At 31.2% G+C, this 23,819-nt stretch overlaps 1 protein-coding gene across 1 annotated transcript in view; it reads left to right on the top strand.

Annotated features, from left to right (window-relative positions):
- The window catches only part of LOC139490709 (protein mono-ADP-ribosyltransferase PARP14-like), a 32,831-nt gene that overhangs the window by 6,885 nt on the left and 2,127 nt on the right, over positions 1–23,819 (top strand). The window contains exons 3-20 of the mRNA XM_071277638.1: positions 557–733; positions 4,626–4,889; positions 5,326–5,568; positions 6,358–6,594; positions 7,283–9,022; positions 9,687–10,163; positions 10,688–10,773; positions 12,059–12,289; positions 13,059–13,280; positions 13,898–13,985; positions 14,678–14,833; positions 15,394–15,459; positions 16,118–16,291; positions 17,079–17,294; positions 19,345–19,556; positions 20,253–20,676; positions 21,305–21,453; positions 22,973–23,150. Coding sequence (XP_071133739.1) covers positions 557–733; positions 4,626–4,889; positions 5,326–5,568; positions 6,358–6,594; positions 7,283–9,022; positions 9,687–10,163; positions 10,688–10,773; positions 12,059–12,289; positions 13,059–13,280; positions 13,898–13,985; positions 14,678–14,833; positions 15,394–15,459; positions 16,118–16,291; positions 17,079–17,294; positions 19,345–19,556; positions 20,253–20,676; positions 21,305–21,453; positions 22,973–23,150 — 5,340 coding nt within the window. The remainder of the gene's footprint in view (positions 1–556; positions 734–4,625; positions 4,890–5,325; positions 5,569–6,357; positions 6,595–7,282; positions 9,023–9,686; positions 10,164–10,687; positions 10,774–12,058; positions 12,290–13,058; positions 13,281–13,897; positions 13,986–14,677; positions 14,834–15,393; positions 15,460–16,117; positions 16,292–17,078; positions 17,295–19,344; positions 19,557–20,252; positions 20,677–21,304; positions 21,454–22,972; positions 23,151–23,819) is intronic.

Genomic DNA, 23,819 nt, shown 5'->3' with positions numbered 1-23,819 from the left:
ATTTAACATATTTAAACAAACTCATCCTTCAGATTCATTTGTTTAAATATGTTAACTCGAAAGAACCATGGTATATAATAGTATTTAGATGTAAACACATGATGACTCAATTTATTAAATGTACCTATATTAAAATGTGAGGTATCTATACTTGAAATTGAGACATGTAACATTAATTGGTAGTCACATAGAAAGAAGACATCTTTTTGCAAATCATTCTGAAAAAAAGTATTAATTATTGCCTGCATAAATCGTCTATAAATTTATATTTAAATTATTAGAAAACAGAATCTACCACCAAATCATGCAATTTAATATTTATCCACTCATGTCATTTAATTTGAAATATTTAAAACGCTCATGGTGCCACGCCTTTTAAATTTGAAAATTTAACTGTCTCGAGTGGATAAATATTGTATCACATTTGATGCAGTGGTACAATCTTAGATATTTATATGAATTAAAATTTCTTAGTTTATTTTTATTACAGATTAATCTATGACATGTAATTTCTTCAAATCTTTGACTTGACATGCTTGAATTTCTTTTTATTTAGAAGATGTTCCTACTAACAGAATAAAAGTATCCAATTTGCCAAGCAAAGTCACAGAAGATGAAATCAAGCATTTCTTTGAAAGCCGTAAAGTCTCTGGAGGTGGAGGTCGCGATGTGGAATTTGTTGATTATGAAAAGGAATCAAACACTGCATTTGTTACATTTAAAGAAGTAGAAGGTTTGCTCAGTACTTTATTTTTATACTTTATTCTTGACTGGGAAAATCACATGAACATGAGGTAGGGTGTTAATGTTTTTGCAGAGGGGGCATTAAGTTTTACCCTTGTCTTTCTGTAGGTGTGTCAAACTGTACATCAGTACTAATCTGTACTTTCGTACTTTTTTGTATGTTCATACCTCTGTATGTCCGAAAGTTGGTTTCTCTAACTTTAGTTTGGTTCAACTGAATGTTATGAAACTTATACACAATGATTATTACCACAAAACATAGATTAAGTTTGAATTTTGGTGGCATCACTTTTACCGTTCTTGGGTTATGCCCCTTTATAAACATTGTTTGGGGGAATCCCCTTCGTCACCCAACCCCCTTCTGTTTGAGAACTTGTAAGGTAACTTGAAAATGGTCAAGGCCCCCACCCCTAAGCTATATAATGTTCATGTATTGGACAATATAACAAATAAAATGAAATATAGGGGGAGTCCCTTGGGTCATCCCACCACATCCTGTTTAAGACCTTGTAAACGGTTGAGATCCTAATCCCTAAACCTTATATATTCTTATATGGGACAATAAAACAATCAAATGAAATATAGGGTGATTCCCCTGGGGATCACTCCCCCCCTTTTTGAGAACTTGTAAACAGTTGAGATAACCATCCCTAACCATATTTATTCCTGTTCGTCATTTCAAGAAGATTCAAATGACATACAGGATCAATCTCCTAGGCATCACATATGCATATCACTTCACTAGATTAAACCAATATGTACTGGACAACCATGGGAATGACGAATTATGGGAGCTTTGTTTTGGAGACTTTGTAACAGCATCCAATTTTTGCTTGTTTATTATAAAATTTAATTGATGCTAAAAATAAGTGTAGGTTAATTGAATTTACTCTACTTATTTTTTTTAATTATTTCTGGGCCTATACAAATTTCCATTTACGGATCATTTTAAAGAAAACGTATAAATCTTTCAAGTAGTTTCAAGCCCATGCAAGAATCTTTGACCAACTGTTTTATAATCAGCTGTCATTTTATTCCAAACTTAGGATGGAGTGACATCATTGATTTGGGATGAAGGTGGGGGTCATTTACATTTACTATGGGCAGGTCAATAAGACCTCACCTCTGATCCCTGTAGTAGTAAATATTTGTCTGATTTGTATCTCATAACTTTTGTACTGAAGGTACTAGGGAAGCAAGTCCATTCACACTATAACAAACTCATTCTACCATGTCTACGTCAACTTGTACCACTTAAACATGTTAGAGTCAACTGGTACCAACGTTAACTACCAACTAGCTAGAACAACTGCAATCATTTCGAACTTGTACCACTGCAGACTTACCATTAATGGGCGATATCTTTTTGCGCCAAAAAGTAACTCATTTGCGCCACAACTTAATTGCGCCAATACCTCTTTTGCGCCACCTAATTTTCAAAACTATAGGTATCATTTGCGCCAATAAAATAATCATCTAATAGCGCCAAGTTTATTTATATATAACAACTAAATGATTGACTAGGTACCAACAGCAAAAAATTCCTCTGACATTGTACATCCTAATAAAATTATACCGCTTTCTGGATCGTTACACAATACAAAGTCATCATCTTTGTTTGTAACAACACCAATATCATCCATTAGTCTGTGAAATTCTGCTCGATTTTTAGATTAAGCCGGACGCAGTTTTCTTCTCTCTCTATACATAGACTGACACACATATTTTAAATCTTTCTTTTCTAAATTTTCTTCTTCAATTTTGAAGATCTCTGAATTTATTATTTTTGAAGGTCGCTCTGACAACACATTGGTTGCTTTTCTTTTACACGCAGTTCTCAAAACTTGACGTTCTAATTTCTGGACACTGATAATGAAAAAAATATATTTCTTTTTACAAATGAAAGTATGATATTTTATGCTACCAAAATCTGCTATGAAATTTAAAAAAAGCAAAAATGTATTTTATACTCGTGATAGTTGACTTGTATTTGCATTTTAATTTTAAGATTTTTTTTTATAGTCTCTCAAAACTCTTTATAGAGTGGCTCTTGTTGTTAACTTGTGTTTTAAAAAGCTGTATATTTTATATGTAACAAGTGGCGAGACTTTAATAAAGTATTTGTCTTGTCTTGTCTTGATATAGGTAAAACATGTACAGGTATGATATAGGTAACAAATATTAACAGGTAAATGTGGCGCAATTTCATTTCATTTATTGGCGCAATTAATACCATCAAAATAAAAGAGAGTGGCGCAATTAATATCTTTTCAAAACTGCAATTGGCGCAAATTGATTCTGCCCCCATTAATATACATTGAAAACCTTGATGAAATATTAATTAATTTGCCTTAATAATCGATTCATTAAATAAACATAAATGTACAATATACAAATTTTTAATGTTTGTTCTTTCAAATCTTTAAAAAAACAATTGAAGCAACACTGCCACAGTTTTCATAATTACGTTTGCCTTGGTAATTGGTTAACTGCCTAAAGCGTTTTGATTTTTGTTTCAGTTCTCCAACTTAATATATCCTCAACCAAATGTTATGAGACTCGACATAACGAATACTTCTTACCACAAAACTCGGATCAAGTACAAATTTGGATAGTGTCATATTTACTGTTCTTTATACATTGTTATATGATATGCAAGCAGGGGCATCATATGTGTCCAATGGACAGTCATTCCCCATTTATTTTCTCTAATACTATATACATGCAATAGGTCAACTATATTTGGTGTATGGAAATATTTTAGGATGTACATGTCAGTCTCACAGGTTTTATTTGACCGTAACCTCATTTTTACAGTTCATTGCTCAATCTTTAATTTTTGTGTTTTGGTCTGCTTTTCTTAAATAATAAACACTAGGCCAACTATATGTGTTGTATATGGAAGGATTTTAAGCTGTGCATGTCTGTCTGGCGTGGTTCATCTGACTTTGACCTAATTTTCATGGTTCATGGTTCATTGATCAATGTTTAGTTTTCTTGGTTACAGTATTCGGCCGTGTATAGTACACAGCTATGTATAGTCCGCACCCCCTTTTCATCACCTTAAAATCGAGAAAAAAGTTTTGTAAAACAAAAGTTTTTTTTGTTGTTTTTTCAACTTTTGGTTATTATCTAGAAACAATATCAGATTCAGATGGATAGAAATTTTAAAAGTAAAATGTCCTGAACAAAAAAATCTTCAGATAAGCCAACTTAGCAGAAAGGATCAAATGACCACCTATAGAAGATATTGGCCTTGAGAAAGACACATTTTACTCTTTTTGTCATCAACTTTTTTTTTAAAACTCTGAAACTACTGAATTAATTGTCACCAAACTTTACCTCGATGTTCGTTTTAAAAAGTATCAACTTAAATTTTTTATGTTTTGCTATAAATAGAACAAAAGGTAAAATACAGTTTTTGGCTAGTTATAGATCTTAAACTAAAGCAGTTAGAGCAAATCTTTCGATATTTAGGTAGATAGATTTTTTTCTAAATTACCCCTTATAAAGATATTGTATTTGAATATTGATGCTACACCTTTGTGCATTTTGTTTGGAAACTAGCATTAATAATTAAAATAAATCTTTTCATATTTAAAACGTTTAATAAAATGTTATGTACCATAAAGTCAACATCGAGAAATGTTAATAAGAAAAATTGTCCTCTTGTTTTTTGACAGCATGAAATCTTTGGTAGACAACTATTAACACCATTCACTCGACCATGGTAAAACCTTGGAAATCTTTCACAACCTTAACAAGAATATACTTTACTTTATTGCAGACCTACCTATCTTTGAATATTGAATATTAATGCCTTCCATGCTTTTGAGGTTTTCGTCTTACATTAACATATGTGTGATTTATGTTTGTTGTAGCTGTAGAAGCAGTTCTATCCAAAACACCTTTATTATTTGATGAAAAGACAACAATATTAATAGAAAAAATATATGTGGAGGATGATCCAGACGTTGAGGATTACAATAGATGTACTATTGAGGTAACAGGAATGAGCCAGTTCTCTACTAAAAATGGTGTTAAGTTATACTTCGAGTCTAAAAGAGGTGCTAATGCAGATGTTTTGAGTTTAGACTATGTTGAAGAAGAGGAAATGTACCTTATCAAATTTGAAAGTGAAGAAGGTATGTACCATTAGAATGGTTAAACTAGGATAATGATATCAAAATATTTGTAAACTAGTGTTCTGACTTGCAAAACTCTACATGCTCTAAGCATGTTATCTTCGATGAGTTTTTGCTGAGAAAATTGAAAATGGAATAAAGTAAAGTTTGCTGTTACTTTACCAGGGAAGTTTTGATAACCAGATAAAAAGTTGCTAAATGTGGAGAAACCATTAGTACTACAATGCTCTCATTCCTATGAACAAAAAGAGATGTGGCATATGTATGTTATATGTTTGAATGTGACAATGGTCTGCATATATCTTGGTAACATACATTAAGAATTGACATGGTACAAATTGATAAAAATCAAATTTTCAAAATATTCTATGGTAGATCAGCATGTTCAACAAAATTTCATTTTCACTTATAATTAGAAGATCCCTTTTGATTTCAGTGGTTGATGAATGTTTGACGAAGACTCACAGATTAGATCAGACTGATTTATATGTTAGAAAACATATTCCTCTTCAACCAGATGCTACTTATCCAAAACAAGCTTTTGTTTCTGGCTTCAATATGAAAACTACAGAGGAAGCTCTAAGAAACTACCTTGAGGCCAGATCTAAAACTGATGTAAAACAATTTATATTTGGAGATATTGAAGGCACAGCTATTGTTGAATTCAAAACACAGCCAGGTATAATATTTTTTATTGTTTAACAATATTATATGTTCACCACAAGGGAATATTACTAATCTAAAACAATTGTTTATGCCAATTTTATATATCTTCACTGATTTGAACCAACCATACGTAATATGGTTGGTTCAAATATTATATAAAAAAGTATATATGTTTTCTAACATATAATATTAAAATTGTGCAATAGTTATCTCCCTTGTTTATAACATATAAATTGTTACTTATTAAAGTGTCAGTAATTCTAGTATCTTTTCAAAAATATTTCTTTAGGAATATGGAAAAACAGTAGGAAAATGCATTGTCTTTCAGATAAAAGTTTGTCTTGATGTTTGCAGATTTTAAAATCATCTTATAACTCAGACTCATAAAACAATAGCAAAGTTACACATCCAAGATCAACCTTCTCAAATAAAGTTTATTTGTACAGATTTAATATTAATTGTCAAAGCATTGCTCCATAGACTTTTATTTTTGTTTTAAATTTTGTAAACTTAAATAAAACTTATACTCGATAGTGATTTTTCTTATTCTCTTTTATTTGCAACAAAAGTGATGAACTCCATTATTTGTTTTGTTGTTGTTGAAAAACAAATGAAGTTATGATGATGGGAGTTTTTGATAACATTGACTGGCTATACAGGTAAAAAAAAATGAAGTTATATCTTCTAAGCAAATATTTATATGGTCCAAGAATTATGTAAATTAAATCACTGTCCTAAGGTTCATCAATGTTCATAAGATGTGTAATTAAGTGATATAAAAGCTTTTGTTTTCTCTCGGCAGACATAGAAAAGCTCACTAGTGAATGTAAGAATAGACAACTTAATGGATGTTTTCTGAAAGTAGAATCTGTTCCTGTATCAAAGTCAATTATTGTATCAAAAATTAAACCAGGGACAACCAAAGATGCTGTAATGTTCTACTTCGACAATGAGAGAAAGTCGGGTGTCACAGGAGTAGAGGAAGTTGACCTTGACAATAAGAATAATACTTGTATAGTTGATTTTGTGGACTGTGAAGGTGAGGTCAAGGTTAAATTTGAGTATATATCTAGAAAAGACCTCATATTATGTTGAAAAATTGCATTTGATCATTTTTCTTTTTGGACAATAACAAATCATGAATTTTTCATAATTTCTACAAAAACCTATAATCATCTATAGGAGAAAAAAACCAATAATTTATAAAAGGAGATGTCGATGAGACAGCTAGAAAAAAAAGACAAGAACATACTCAAGTTAGATATTTGTTTGGGAAAGATGGTTATTAAAACATCTAGCCGAAAATGAATTGGAAAGCCAAATCAATTTGAAGTTTAAAAGCATAAACAAATCTTGAATAGCAAAAAGTTGTGCCAAATAATTAGGCTAAGACAACCTACATGTATACCTTGGAGTCTTGAAACAATAGCAATATTTTTACCTCTACTTTTACTTTCCAAGACTCTCATAGAAACTATTTTGTGCTTTATCATGTTTATGTATATATATACCTGATATGTATAATGACATTTATAAAAGTTGATATTGGTTGAGTAAATATTGACAGATAATCTTAATCTTAAACTCAATTAGACAACTCCCAATCATTTAGATATTTCAGAAGTACCGGTAAGCGTATTGTTGAATCAAATTTATTACTTACATTTTTATGGCCAAAATCAAAATTGCAGTTAAATTTTCATTTGATGTTTTGATTATCATTTCAGCCCCTTTCACAGCATGTAAAAAGGAACACAAAATAGAAGGAAGTGTTGTCAAAGTTGAGATATACTATAAATGTCTTGGTGGCACTGCTACTGGAGACGGACCAAAATTTAAACCACTGGACCCTCTGAGTGTAGACCTTGATATCAAGATAGTCCAGTTCCTGTCTAATTCTGATACAGCAAAAGAGGAGGTGAACAAAGTTTTAAAACCATACAATGCATGCATTCCAAAGTGGCCTGCAGGTAAAAGTGCTTCAATAACTATAATATGTACTCTTACAGCTGATACAAAAGACTGTAAGAAACTTGTCAAAACATGGGAAGATGATGTTGGAAAGTGCTTAAAAACATTTGTGGCTACTTTACATGTAGAAAAATGTGAAATGTTGCAGGATGCGTGGACACCAGTGATTGATAAACTAAGGAGTGTTAGTATAGATAAACCTGATTTAGTGGCTTTGAGTGTTGAGAAAAAGGAATATGAAATTTATATAATGGGATACAAAAAACAAGTTACTGATCTTTCAAAGAAAGTCAAATCAATCATATCTGAAGTCTCCGCTGAGATTGAGAAAAAGAAACAACAAGTCAAAGAAAAGGCCTCTTTGAAATATCATCAAATTGCCATTTTGGTTTTACGTGATTTTCCTAATAAGATTATGAAATCCTATAAAGAACTTAAGGTAGAAGCAGATAGTGACAAACTTGTAGTCACATTTGATGGTTTAGGCAAAGATGTCATGGAAGCTAAGCTAAAGATGTTTGAAGACATTCAGCATATTGCTTGTGTATCTGTGGGATCATTATCTAAGCAAATGGTAGAATTTGTAGAATCATCTGAAGTTTCAAACTTTATTAAAGAGCAGTTCAAGAAAAAGAAGAAAATTGGTGTTTGGGAAATATCTGAAGGAAGTTTGACAATGTATGCAATGTCTGACAAGGACGCCCATGAATGTATAAAAATATACAAAAACAGTGTGGTAGAATCCTCTGTAAGTATTGAGGATGCTCAAAGTTCTTTGATGAAAACTGACAAGTGGAGGGAATTAGTTGATAAAATTAAAGGCAAATGTCCAAATCAAATAGTTCAAATTTTGCATGACTCAGATGGAAAAATAGTAATTTTATGTACCCTTGAAGGCAAAATTGGCATGATAAGGGAGGACATTGAGGATTTTCTACGGGATAATACAGTGGAGAATGTCTCTTTAGAGTTATCACCAGGAGAAATAAAAGTGATCAATTTACATTTTAAATCCAAGTTTGAAGCCATTGAAAAAGAATTTCAAAAAGATAAAGTTCAAATCAGCCTTGGAGCAAAATCTGTTGTCATTATGGGGAATTCTAAAGGTATTAAAGGAGCAAAAATAAAAGTAGAAAATATAATTAAAGAAATCTCAACTGAGGAACATACAGTATCTAAACCTGGTGTCTTCAAATTTATGAAAACTGATCAAGGTAGACGAACAGTTAGTACAACTGAAAAAGAAGTGGGAGTCATCATCCAAACCTTAATTGATGGAGAAGATGACGTGACCAAAGATGAGGACACCACAACATTGAGACAACCATTCATAAACCCTACTGGTATTACACAGATAGCACAGAGTAATGTGGCAGGCAGGTTGGTTGTTGCTGTTCTAGGGGATATAACTCAGTTAGAAGTAGATGTAATAGTTAATGCTGCCAATGAGGATCTAGATCACAGGGGAGGACTAGCTAAAGTTATTGTCAATAAAGGTATTGAATTGATAACAAATATTAAACTTTTTATCACAAAATTTAAATTCGCACAACTGAAATATCTTCAACTGAACTGGGACAATCTATACTAACAAAAAGTCCCTCAACTGTATTGAATTGATTGTCCTAAATATGTATTCAATACGTGTATGTAAAGTACACAACACTCATTGCAAAAGTACTGAATATGAATGCAATATTTACTTCTAATAATATTGAATTTTAATCTTCTTCATAATCAACCAATTATTATTCAATATGAAACTAGAAGACTAAGGCATGATTGAGACACAATTGAAAATATATGCTAACAATAAAAAAAACACAAAAATTGAAAATTATATAAATGTTTTTAATTATATGTAGACTCACACATTAGCTTTACACGTAAATCTGCATAATACTTCTTTATAATAGTTGACAACTTGACAGTCATGTGACAGTTCAAAATAGTGTGACTGTGCAGAGATAAAGTACAATATTTGAGAAGTTAAAACTGTTGAATTCAATATCGGCAATTTGAGTTCTTGTTTTGTTGCCTTAGCATCTTTGTACTTGAGAGTACTACAATGATGTATGGTTATTTGTATTACATTGCAACAACAGAATTAATATATACTTTCATTAATTGCAGTTTTTATATTCTCTTTTTTTTCTACAGGAGGAAAGGACATTCAGAGAGAATGTACAAAGCATGTAAAACAGAAGGGAAAGTTATCTGAAGGTGAAGTCTATTGCAGTAAAGCAGGAAAATTAAAATGTAAAATGATAGCTCATGCTTTTGGACCTGTCTGGAAAAATGGCAGAAGTAATGAAGAAGATCATCTACGAGATTGTGTAATGGAAAGTATGGGTGAAACAGACAACCGTTCAATGTCATCCATTGCCATTCCAGCCATATCAACAGGCATCTTTGGTTATCCTACAGACAAAGCCACTAAAGTTATTGTAGAAGCTGTGCAGGACTATTTCAAGCAGAATTCAAACAGTAAAATAAAGAAAGTTTATCTGTGTGATATCAATGAGGGTACAATTAAGCTTTTTGTTGATGGGATGAAGAAATATTTTGGTACTGCCAAGATCCTTGCTGACCCAGAGGAAACAGTTAACCCTTGGAAGAACTATGTACAACCTTCAGGTAATGGAGAACAAAAATACTCGTTGTGAAGAGTTGATATAGGTTACCAATTGAAAAGCAAAAGTTTGTTCCTCCTTAAATAGTTTCCCTGTTTTCAAGTAAAAGTCAAACTTATTTATATATTTTCTGGTCCACTCACATTTCACAACTTAATTAAGGAATTATTCATCGAAAAAGATTTTTTTTTATGACAACTCTGTAACAAAATAAAGACTTAGTTTTTCTTAATCAAGGTCTACAGAATTTATAAATATTAAATAAAACATTGAAATACAGTTTCAGTTCTCCTTAAGTCATGCAAGTTTCATAGTTAGGGACATAGCTATATAGTGGTTAATTAAAAAAAAAATATGACAATTTACTAAATAACATATTTTTTTTATGAAATTACTCCCTTCATAAATAAAAGCAACCAAACAACACAAAACTCAACATACTGTATTCAACAATAGATAACTAGTGATCCCAATAGATAACTAGTGATCCCATATGTCATATCTAAATCAGAATTAACTACATTATAGAACGAGGTCGTGATGGTAGAAAAGGAACCGTTCAGTTTGGCAGTGTTTCAGTGAGAGTTGTAAAAGGACAGTTGGCTCAACAAAAGGTAGAACATAGATAGAACATAGGTAGAACATAGATAGAACAAACTGAATATATATTTTTATCATTATTTTATGAAATTATCCTTTGATCTTACTTACTGATAATTTCCTTTCTCAGTGCAGTAGAGTGATATGAAAAATTGTCGCTAGAAACTAAGGGTGCATGTGCCATTTTTAATCAAAGTAACAATGTGGTCATAGGTTAAATAGCAATAAACAGATATCATTGGTCATCTCATCTCAAATGCTTTTCTCACTTTTGCCATACCGTCTCCAGCCAGAAAGTCAATCTTGTTGAGATGACCAACGATAATCTATAAATAGAGAGGGCATGACAGTGTACAGATATAAGAGTATGCAAAATTACTGAAAACTAGTTAAAAGTTATCTTTTAATCTTTTATGGTAATATTCTTTACAAAGCACTAAAATGTCAGTATTCACCTCAGAAGCTAACAAAACCTTTAAACAGACTTATAAAGAAGGGATATAGTTAGGATACTGTTGTAAGGTCATTAAAGATTGCATATTTTGGCTTTAATTTTGATTCACTTATAGAGTCTTTGCATCAGAATTAAACACATTTATTTTAAAACCAGTTGTTGGCATGACACAGGTTATGTTCTTCTCATATATGTTATGATGGTATAATACTAACGGGAGGGATTGTGCCTGATATTTATATGATGAAGACATAATCTTTCAATCAGTTTAATTGAGGTCTGGAGCTGGCATGTCAGTAACTGCTAGTAGTCTGTTGTTATTTATGTATTATTGTCATTTTCTTTATTTTCTTTTGTTACCTCTTCTAACACCGGACTCTGACTTCTCTTGAACTGAACTTTACTGTGCCTATTGTTATACGTTTGCTTTCTACATTGGCTGGAGGTATAGGGGGAGATCTCAAAAAACATGTTTAACCCCGCCACATTTTTGCGCCTGTTCCAAGTCAGGAGCCTCTGGTCTTTGTTAGTCTTGTTTCTTGTGTATATTTCAGAGTTTAGTATGATGTCCATTATCACTGAGCTAGTATAGATATTTGTTTAGGGGCCAGCTGAAGGACGCCTCTGGGTGCGGGAGTTTCTCACTGCATTGAAGACCTATTGGTGACCTTCTGCTGTTGTCTGTTCTATGGTCGGGTTTTTGTCTCTTTGACACATTCCCCATTTCCATTCTCATTTTTAGAAATATTCTTTTGCATATGTGTTTTGAAAGAAACCAAGTTTTGTTGGAATATGTGAAAAAATTATCACAAAAAAATAAATAAACCTTTCTTTAACCAATACAGGTTGATGTTATAGTAAACTCTACTTCAAGAGATTTGAATTTAGGAGGTGGCATGTTGTCAAAATCTGTGCTGAAGGCTGGAGGTCAGGGGTTACAGAATGAATGTACACAGAATTATCCCAATGGTATTAAAGAAGGAGAAGTTGCTATTACAACAGGTGGAAAGCTGTCATGTAAAAACGTGCTCCATGGATGTCTACCAAGCTGGCATCATGACCAGTCATCCATTAAGGTATTGCTGAAAATATGATTGTTAAAGTTATTAGTTATAGAAATACAAACCAATGTTTAAACATCCTGAATGGGTACTTAGCCAATTTAAGTGCTAACATTTAAAAACTTTGTTATAAACTGAATTGTTTTCTTTCTCGTATGAACACACAGAAAAAAATAACAAGAATCCCCAAGAATGTTGAACAATACATTTATAGATCACAACAATCACCAACCACTACTTGTGAAAAAAAAAGATATTCATAACATATAACACATGTTTCAGAAAGACTGAATTGATTCAAGAAAACAATTGGTGAAGTTAAAACCAGTTTTATGTGCAAAGAAACCCCCTTCCTAATCTCTAGATTGTTGTAAAATGTATATTAAAAATCACAATAGAAACATGCACAGTCCAGCTACCAATTGGTTGACTGCTAATTAGTACATGTACAAGGAATTAAAATACATTTTAATGTAGTAAAATGTGAATCAGATGTGATATTACTTTATATCACATATCTCAGTATTCTTGTTTAGGGAGTAAATTTAGTTGTTGGTTAGGTTTTGATTATGAATGACATTGATGTGATAAAATGTAATAACCATATAGAATTTATTAAAAAGATGACAGTTGCTTTCAAGATCAAAACAGAGCTGTTAGAATTTTACACAGGGAGATAATTCTCTTTTTATATCAATAGTATTTACTCTCATGCAGTGTGAAAATGTATGAAAGAACAAAAGCAAAAAATGGCTAAGTTTTCAATTTTATACATATTTTTCAGATTCTGGAAACGTTCATAACAGAGTGTCTGAATGTTTCAACCAAGAAACAACACAAATCTATAGCTTTTCCATCTCTTGGTACTGGTAAACTTGGTTATCCTGTTGATCAAGTAGCCAAACACATGTTTTCATGTATAGAAAGTTTCACAGAAAGTGCACCAAGGTCTACAATAATAGAAGTCTTGATTGTTGTATATGATCAAGACCATACAAGTATAAAGGTTTGTATGGGGATATAATAATATTTAACATTAGTGGCATAGCACTCATAATTTGCACTATTCAAATAAGGGTATACTGGATTTAGCTACTTGCATGACAATTTACAACAAGTTAAAAAACAAGTGCAATTACCCAAAAAAGTATTTTTTTATGCATTTTTCTGCTAAACTCTCAAGAAAATTATATCTTTGGCTGTTTACCAGAAGGATTGTAGCCTGATTACTGTACCATGAATATAGAAGATTAAAAAAGGTCTAAACTCCTACATTCTTTTTTTTATAGTGATTCACATATTTGTTTACTAAATTGTAAATGCATTTTTGCATTTTTCTCGCAGCTTGCTTATTTCATTAGCGTTCTCAGACATGCTAGATAAAACATGTTATAAGGACAACACTAGAAATTTGCTCATTTTTGTAGAAAATGCTTTTTTTACAACAAACATGCATTGTAAACCTTGCCCTCTCCACTTTCTACCCCTCATACACAAATATTAATATATTTCTGACAGTGACCAAATGTTTTATGTTTATGAAAATTCATTCTTCTATTTTCATCATTTAAGAATTTTTAAAAGAGCTATTTGAGGAAAATAAATTCATGCTTTGCATTACAGGGATTTGATGATGAATTTAATAGAAGGGTGAGCTATACTGGCAGGTCTAAAGAGCGGTTTAGCAAAGAGAGGCAGCCTCCACAAGCAGGTTATTATTAGACTTTTGCTAAAATAGTGCTTGAGTAATCTGTAAAGGGGACTTAACCCATACTTCAAACAAAGCGATTTCACACTAAATGTTTCCTATATATAACATTGCAGTGATGGAACACATAGTTTTAAGTAAAACCTACTAAAAAGCGAAATAACAAAAATATTGAACTCTAAGGAAAATTCAAATAAAAAAGTACTGTATCCATTTGAAATATCAAAAGCTCAAAGACATCAAACCATTGAAGGACATCTATCATATTTAATACTGACTAAGTACAGGGATTTCCTGAGGTAGAAAATTGTGGATTTAACCTGGTTTTATAACTATCTAAACCTTTCACTTGAATGACTCATTGATTGACACATTTTGAGTGAATTTTACAACACCATGCACTTTTTGATGATCTAAGAAAAAACCATTACATGTATTAAGCAATAAATCATCTTATTATTTCTTTGGTATCCAATTTAACTTTTTTTTTTTTTAGTTTTATCAATAAATAGGGAATTGTAATATATTGGTCAAATGAGGATATGTGGTAATGTTATGTACACAACAGAAATATTGTAGCAGTACAAGCTATAGTCAACAATTTGACTCCCATAGGATGCCTAATGAATTATGAATTAGATGTAAAGAGTTATATTTTATCAGTATAAACAGAGAGAATTAACTATTTCTTTTAGAGAGACCTAGAAGTACAAGACCAACTACATCACATGGAAGACAGCACATAATAAACTTTGGAAAGATTGACCTCAAAATCTACCAAGGGGACATAACTGCAGTTGGAGTTGATGTTCTTGTATACAGTAGTAATACAGAATGTGACTTGTCTAGAGGTTTGTTAAACCATCTCACCATAATAAATTTATAACACCTTTTTATGTACTTAATAAGAAGTAAATATTTAATTATTTGAATATAGATTTGGGTTATTTTTGAAACCCTGAGGAAGAGGATTATTGATTAATTGAAATCTTATTAGAAATAATTATTTCTTATTATACAAAAATTGAAGCCCTTCACTTTAGAATTGCCATTTTATTCCAAGTCGACTTTGAAAGTTTGAAAATTCGGCTCTAATTGCACCTTATCTTCGGAACATAATTACATCTGAATAGTCTCATTTTAAGGAGACATTCCTGAATTTTATAAATTAATTTTGAACATAGTTCTTTAAAACAAATTGTTGTTTGATTCTTGTCAAGTTATGTGTAGCATTCACTCGTCTTGAATTTTTTTTTGGCTCAGTGTCAGGATTTGTCCAAATATTGTAATAACCTTCCTCCATTATCAACAATGAATGTCTATAGCTACCTTGTTTTGGATTATTTCCCTTATGAATGTAGTACAATTGATATGGAATTTAATGTTGCCTTAACATGTTTTATAATTTCAGGTGCAGTTGCCCAGGCTATACTGAAGAAAGGAGGTAGAGATATCACTACAGAGTTAAATACACAAAGTAAATATAATTCCTTGTAACATTAATGTATTGCTGAATATTCACACAGAGTTCAAATTTACCGATTTATTTGACCAAACATATACATAAGGTTTTATTTTCTCATATTTCTGGACCTTAGTTCTGATGGGCCTAAAATATCAAATTTATAAACAGGGATATTTTTGGCAACTTATCTTTGTCTCAAAATTAGTACGTATAAACTTCTTACGAAATTTTACACCTTTTTTTTAAAGACATATATCTATAATATGAACTATACTTCATCAACAATTACACTATATTAACAATTTAAATAGTAAACAATAATTCAAAATTTATAGATTTTCAATTTCAATTTTAATGTTATTATATATATTTGTTTCATTAACTTACTTAATCTTAGATTAAACTTTCCATCTTAAATCTCAGTAACATTCATACAAATATTACAAAAAAGGAGATGTACACAAAATTTGCAGTCATCATTCTTTATATTTTTATAGCATTGTAATTTCTCAAATGATGCTCCATGATCATTAAATCTCCATATAGTAAACTTGAAAATAAAAATATAGTTTGAGAATTACAAGTTTTAAATAGACAATTGCAATATGAGCTGCTTACAAAATTAGAGGTTTAAATATAGAAGTCATCAATGTCACCTTAATATTTACAGAAGACAAAATGAAGAATGATCTGCTTGTAGTGACATCTGGAGGAAAGTTGCCATGTGATAAAATTATTCACTTAGATATGCTAAATACCTCAAAAGACCTAAAGTGGAAAATATTCCAGGTTCTCAAGAAGACTGATGATCTACAAAAACATAAAGTAGCAATTCCAGCTCTAGGTAATACTTGTTTCCTTGTGACTTGAAAATTACTGATACAAATTGCAGTTAGATTTTTCTGATCCTTGCTAGAAAAAAAATGCTTATCTATAAATATTTACCTATTAGATAAACATTTATAGATAAACATTTTCATTAAATTAAAAAGACTTTGTAAAAACCCTTTATCTTTTATTGAGCTACCTTAATGTGATAACCCTGTGAAAGGAAATTTTCAGTCCTTCCCATAAACAAAATATAAAGCCCAGTACAAGATTCTGGTTCCAATTTTAAAGACAACAGAAGGGGAAAAAAGGGATTTGGTTCGCTTGGATTTCCAATGATACAACTGTCCAATGATAACCAAAGGACAAGACTATCAACAGCATAGTAAAAAGCTGTAAAAGGTCCCCAGATAATAAAAAGTGAAAATATTCAAGAGAGAAACTTATTCTAAACAAATAAAACCAAACTTTAAACAGAACAGAGAGCAATTAATAATAATCATTTTTCATAGGTTACTGACTATGGACAGAACACAAAGAATCTGATGTGACAGAAAGCAATTCAAAATAATTCTAAGCTTGTGACAATGGTGGCGACATGTACAAAGCCAAAAATTTCAGGAGGTATAAATCTGAATTATTGTTTGGCATATTCTGAGTATCTTGTATCTTATTTCCATATACATGAGCTATTTTTCTTACTTATATTTTATTCAAAGTGAGCCTTTTAAAGAAGAGTGTTGTTATAACCCCCTCTTACAAGCAATATTTACTGACATTAACCTTACAAGATTTTTTTTCAGGGACAGCCAATGCCAATGTTTCTGTGTATCAAGTAGCTACAGAAATGCTTGGTGTAATAAGTCAATACCGTCCACAACATGTACAAGAAGTACATGTAGTTATATATGAAAATAGTATGCTGAAATCATTCATTGATGCCACAGGAAAATGTAGAGATCAGATTAAAGCAGAGCCTGCTCAGTATGGAGATAAAGTTGTGGCAGATATGGGATTGGGTAAAATTTATGAGATTTTCAACAATTATTAATCATTTCAAAATTTCACCAACAACTTTTACATAGAGTGTTAATAGGACACGGTCAACATGGTATTTTGTGAAATTGTCAAAGATTACAAAAATACTATAGCCAAAATCAATTTTACAGCAAAATGTCAACCTGAAATATGTTTGATAAAAGTAACATGAAATATGGTATAAAGTAACAAAAACAAAAAACAACACTGAACATTGAGTCAAATTTTGGAATAGCCACAGTGATATTTGATTGAAAGATCGCCCTTAGCTTATCAATTCTCAATTCTCCTCTTTTCTAAGAAATACAAACATATCAAACAGAAATTTTCATTATTACAGTCAAACCTGAGGAAACTGGACCCTGAATAAACCGGTTTCCTGTCCATTCCGCCCAAAAATTAAAGTCCCATGTATTTCCCTCCTACGTCTTTGTTAAAATACCCTTTGTAAACCGGACCCTGTCTATTCCAAATTCTGGTCTTATTATGCAGTCCCAATACTCTTAATTACATTAATTATTACCTGTTAAAACCGGTTTGTCTAATTAATTTCAATGATCGATATGCAATCAAAACATAATTGTTTATACGATATGGCTTTTCAGGATAATCAATTAGTCAGGTGTTAAACTGTGAACTTACAATCGTACAGTAGTGAGCTGTATTATTTATTTAAACATTATAAACGTGTCAATTAAACAAAAAGACACACCGAATATATCTCGGATTGAATTTACGTAGTAACTTGGATAAACAAATTTAAGAAATTTACATCGTGATTTCGAAATCCTGGGTTCCCTGTTGTGAACCCCTAAACCAATGACCCTGCTAATGAAAAACACCTGGATGACAACAATCAATGGGTATTGTACACTGTAAGACAATGTTTCGATAGTGATGACTTTACGTTTGATAATATTCTGGCTTTTTAATCGGCCATTCAAACGTTTCAAATAAACGATCCTGGAAGTAATTCGAAACTCTCGTCTCACACTCCAAACAACGCGAATATTATGATGCAAATGCAAACAATGAAGAACAAAGTGAAAGTATTTTAATTTATCAGATATAATTGACAATCAGAGAGAACTTTTACTTTCAAAATATCAGACGTTACAAGTCATTTACTTCCAGTCAAAAAGGAAACCTGAATAAACCGGCTCACTGTCCAAACCAGCCCTTTTTCATAGTCCTGTAGCCAGCCTGTTTATACAGGTTTTACTGTATATCTTTCCCATAGATAATAAAATTTTAATTGATGATATGAAATAAAAATGTTATATTCTTAATAGATAGTAAATGAACATAATGGTTTTACACTAGTAATTTTTGGGGCCCTTTATAGCTTGCTGATGGTGTGAGCCAAGGCTCCATGTTGAAGGCCATACCTTGACATATAGTGGTTTACTTTTATAAATGGATGGAGATTTGTCTCATTGGCACTCATACCACATCTTTCTATATTTATATAATGTGTATTTTATGGTCCATGCCAGGGGTCCATGCACATATGAAACTTACTGTACATGTGTGACATTCAATTAGCTGCAAACATCTACAAACATTATTCAAAGGCTTCCTGCTAACTATTAGATCTGCAGCAAACATTTCAGTTCTTTATACCATACGTCATACTATTAATGCAGACGTTGCTGTGTACATTTATTATTTGATGTTTGGAAAATTAACATAATTGTGAGATTAGTTATGTGATTTCAGGAAACGCTGCATACATATATTTGTGTTTTTATCAGATATCAGGTTGCAAGTTCTAATTTTTGCAATAGACACAAAGTAATTTTCATGAAAAAAAATCAAAATAGTTTCTGAATCTACTATATTTAAAATGGTATTAATGCTAAGGCAAGAGAAATCTGCTGGAATACACTATATATATATATATATAGCTTTTATACAGCTAAAGATTAAACTGGAAATAAAATTTAGAATTTAGTCAAGTAAAACATATACAAGTAGTTTTTGTAAAGATTTAAGATATGTCATTCTTACACAGTAAAATATATTTTTAAGGTCCTAGGAGTAAGACAAGGATAGAAAGGGAACTAAAGGAAACAGATACAGGAAAGGCTCCAGCATTGTCTGAGGTCAAGTTTGTTATATTTGGTAAAGTGAAGTCAGATACAGACAAAGCAGTTAAAGTTCTGGAGAAAAATATTTCTGCTGAGATCAAGGACAAGGAAATCAAAGCTGGAAAAGTACTTAAGGAATTTAGAAAAGAACAGGTAAACTAAAAGTTATTGTGTTTAAAGCTCACAATTGGCTTTGAATTATTGTTGTTGACTAGGATGTTTTTTTATGACCTTGACTATCCATTAGGGTCTTGCACAGTTGGTTATATTTAATGTCCATTGTTCAAGTATCTCAACGCCATGGTTGCCATATCCTTTAGGCATTGACAATTTTATAGACAAATCACAATGCAGGATTTAACATTTTCATTTATGCTTAGAAATGAATGCATATTAATGGGGGGAAGGGGGGGGGGGAGGCGGCGGAAACAGACAAAATTTCTATGCAATAGCTGGCATTTGTTTGGGGTTGTCATCTTTGTTTGTGTTGACCCGTTGGTGGCCTTTGACTGTTGTCTGCTCTATGGTTGGGTTGTTGTCTCTTTGACACATTTCCCATTTCAATTCTCAATTTTATGACTGGCAATGAGACACCTATCTGGCATAGTCAAAGAAAGCAAGTTTGAGGGTTATTTGTTTCTACAAAATAATCTAAATTCACATAGTGAAAAAAATAAGACGACTTTGAAATTTATTGGAGACAATTTCATTCCTGTTTGTTTATAGTTTGAAAATTCTTTTTTAGAATTTCTTTTAAAGGATTGTGCAATTTGGTTTAGTAAAGTGTAGTATTAAATTGTTTGTTTTGTTATAATGAAAAACTCATTTAACTTTTTTTCTTTTCTTCAGGATGATGAATTAAAGAAAATAGAAGCTTTGTGTGGTGTTGAAATTAAGGTTGATAAAAAATCAGATAAAATTGTATTGAAAGGTTTCACAGTTAATTTATCAATAGCTTTGGAAAAGGCTAACATGGTTGTTAAAGATGCAGAACAAGATAGACTGGCAGGTCTTAAAGCAAACCTAGTTTCTGAGAGTGTACAGTGGTACTACATATGCAGCAAGAAAGGCGATAAGGATGAGTTAGTGGAATACCCTGCAAAAACAAACCTGCAGCTTGAACAGGACTTTGAGAGCCTGAAATCTTCATCAAGTATCACTGATAAAGATGGCAATAAGTTTATCATTGACTTTACTGATATGGAAGAGTATGCAAAAAATGACAAGAATGATCGAGTAAAGGTTCTACGGAAGTCTAAAATCAGTGGAAAAGGTGGGATTTTAAATTGTTTTTCAATTCTTTTCAGAAATACTGGTACCTCCCCATTTGTGTAGAATTAGAAAATGTGTAAGGTTTTAGGTTTTTACAAAATTGACCAGTAAAAATCATCTAATTTTTAAATAATAAAGATTTATGTTTGTTCCTTTTTAGTTTTTTAAAAGCAAAAAAAAAACCAAACAATTCATGTTATTGGATCTGTTCATATTGGGCCTAAATTAAAATATTGTTTGTTTCCCCAATCCCGACCCTGCCAAGCCAGGTGTGGGTAGGTAGGTAGGGAAATAATTTTATTTTTCCAAAAAGGTTGAAGATTATCAGACGATCCGGCAAGCCTGAAAATCCAAAATGAATAAAATAATATTTGACTTAGTTTTGACAATAAAATTTTATGAGTAGCACCAATTTTTCAGGGTCGGTCGGGATTGGGGAAACAAACAATATTTTATTTTAGGCCCTGTTGAAATACAAAAAACAATTTTAATGTTGTGTGCAAAAGATGTTCATGTTTTGAATACTATACTAGGAAATACCATCAAAGAGTGACTATTCTTGAAAAAAATGGACAATCAATTTTAAGGACTTTCAGTACAATATTTTGAAATTTCTATTCATTTTTCAGATACTACATTTAAGATTCCAGATGATTGGGAATTAATGGATGATAAAGAGAACTGCAGAGTTGTTACCCTGATACCAAGTACAAATGAATTCCAAACAGTGTCCAAGAAATTCCTTTCAAGTGTAGGAAGTCAAAGACAAATTGTTGAGGTAAAAATATGTTCAGGGTTTAATGAATGCATGCTTATTCTACTTTCTTTGTTAAAATTTGTAAATTATACATATATGATCTAAAAAAAATGATATGGTCAATTACATTAATGGCCAATAGAGGAGATTGTCACAATACTAGAAATAAAAAATTTGATAAATATTTAATGGTTTAGAATGTCTCACTTTTTTAAACTGTTGCAAGACTAATATAGATTAGACCGTTGGTTTTCTCGTTTGAATGGTTTTACACTAATTATTTTTGGGGCCCATTATAGCTTGCTGTTCGGTGTTTAAGGTCGTACCTTAACCTATAAGGATTTACTTTTATAAATTGTTACTTGGATGGAGTGTTGTCTCATTGGTATTCCTACCACATCTTCCTATATCTTTATATAATGTTGTGTTTCAGTTATGGGCGTTAATACTCATGGCTACAAACCTTTAACTATCTGTTTATAGTCAGTCACTTCGTTGTCTTCAAGGTACCAAGTTAAGTTAGCACGTCTTGTTTGGTTGAACTGTATCATCGAAGTGAGGTTTCCGGTCTTGCGCATAGTCACGTAATTGTTTCTCTGTGATTGGAGCACCTTGATATTAAACTTTACCACACTAAGAATAGTTACTAAAGGCTAGGACTGGTAAGACCTCTTTTTGGCCCCAAAACGTAGCATTTAAAAACTAGTAATAAATGTAAACTTTAAGATATATATTAGAAAGAAAAATACTTTTATAACATAAATATTGGCTATTTTTAACAATGCACATGCATCAAATACTTCCATCATTATTTCATGCAAAATTACTGAAATCTTCACAACTTTACTATCTGTGCTTATTTATAGACGTGTTTTTGTCTTAAATGGAATTGGCCACCCTTGTGTTCAGTCTTGATATTTAAATAAAGGTTTTATTTGATGATGATACATATCATATATAAATGTTGAGACTGAACATGAATGCTTGCAATTCCATTTTAAAAAAGCGACGTTTTGTGGCATATTTGAGAAATTTTTCATATTCAAGCTTGAATTTAGGCATCTTGAATTCTCGAGATGTTGAATCAGCTTTTCAAATAATTTTAATAATTGCAATGTTCACTATGCATGCACATTAGTACAAGTGTTGAATTTTCTGTATCCAAAGAAAGGTTAAGTGCAGGAAAATAGTTGCTATAGAAATCGTGATACAATTTTACAGAAAATTTTCAAAAATAAATAATATATATTTATAAGAATGAGTTAAACTAGAACATTTATGTAGATGGGCGCTATGCCCTACAATAGATAAAATTTTTATGATATCTGGCTGTCTGTCCATCTGTGGTTCTGTATCTGGTTTGAAGTATATTTTTTTTCTATTCTCAATTTTACTATGAAATTAGGGTCACATATCAACATGTACTTTGGTTTGCATGTTCATAATGATATAAACTTATATGTGAACTGGACATTATGTCCCATTGATACATATTTTTTTTCTTTAATTTTGTATTTCACATTGATTGAATAATTTTCAGATTAACAGAATTCAAAACAAAACCCTTTACCAACAGTATGTAGCCAAGAAGAAGTCAATTGATAGCACCAATCCAACTGGTCATCAGAATGAAAATTCCCTGTGGCATGGATTTGCCAAGGATGCTATGGATAGTATAAATAGATTTGGCTTTAATAGAGGCTATTGTGGTAAAAATGGTAAGTATTGTACTGCAACCAATTTATTTTTTGCAATAAATGCAAATTAACTCATCAGATTAAATCCTTACTAGTACAACCTCAACAGTATTAAATACAATTGTTCACAATGAATCTGAGCATTTACATGGTAATGAATGCAGTAATTGGAAAACTGAAATTTTAACCACTAGTTAAATATGGTGTATTCTATATGATTTACCCAAAAGAAAGTTTTATCCGGGTTCCATAATGACTTTTTTGTAATTGATAATTTTTCAAGTTTTCATGGGAAAGCACACATTCAAGTAATGAAAAAAAGAATATACACTTGGTTTAATCAAAAGAAAGACCAATAATTGCAGTGTCAAATGGAAAAAGACTGACAATAAAAATAACTATTTAAATTATAATTCATTATTCAAATAAAAAAATCAATACTAGTACCAGTATTTAAAATATTTAAAAAAAAACTTCAAAGAAATAGGATAATACATGTGAGACAATATCTGAAAAAGTCTAATTTCCATGTCCCGCACTTCACCAGCAATTATTTTTTTATTCAACCATCTTTTTTGAAAATTTTAAGTTTTAGTATAAACTAAATTATATAATGCACCATGGCCTGCCAATTAAACACTCATTCTTATATTTCTTCCAATAAAATATTGTAATTTAAATGTTCAACCC

This window comes from Mytilus edulis, chromosome 10, assembly GCF_963676685.1.
Source record: "Mytilus edulis chromosome 10, xbMytEdul2.2, whole genome shotgun sequence".
In the NCBI taxonomy this organism is placed as follows: domain Eukaryota; kingdom Metazoa; phylum Mollusca; class Bivalvia; order Mytilida; family Mytilidae; genus Mytilus; species Mytilus edulis.
The sequence above is the reverse complement of the archived record's forward strand: the minus strand, read 5'-3'. Positions and strand labels throughout refer to the sequence as shown.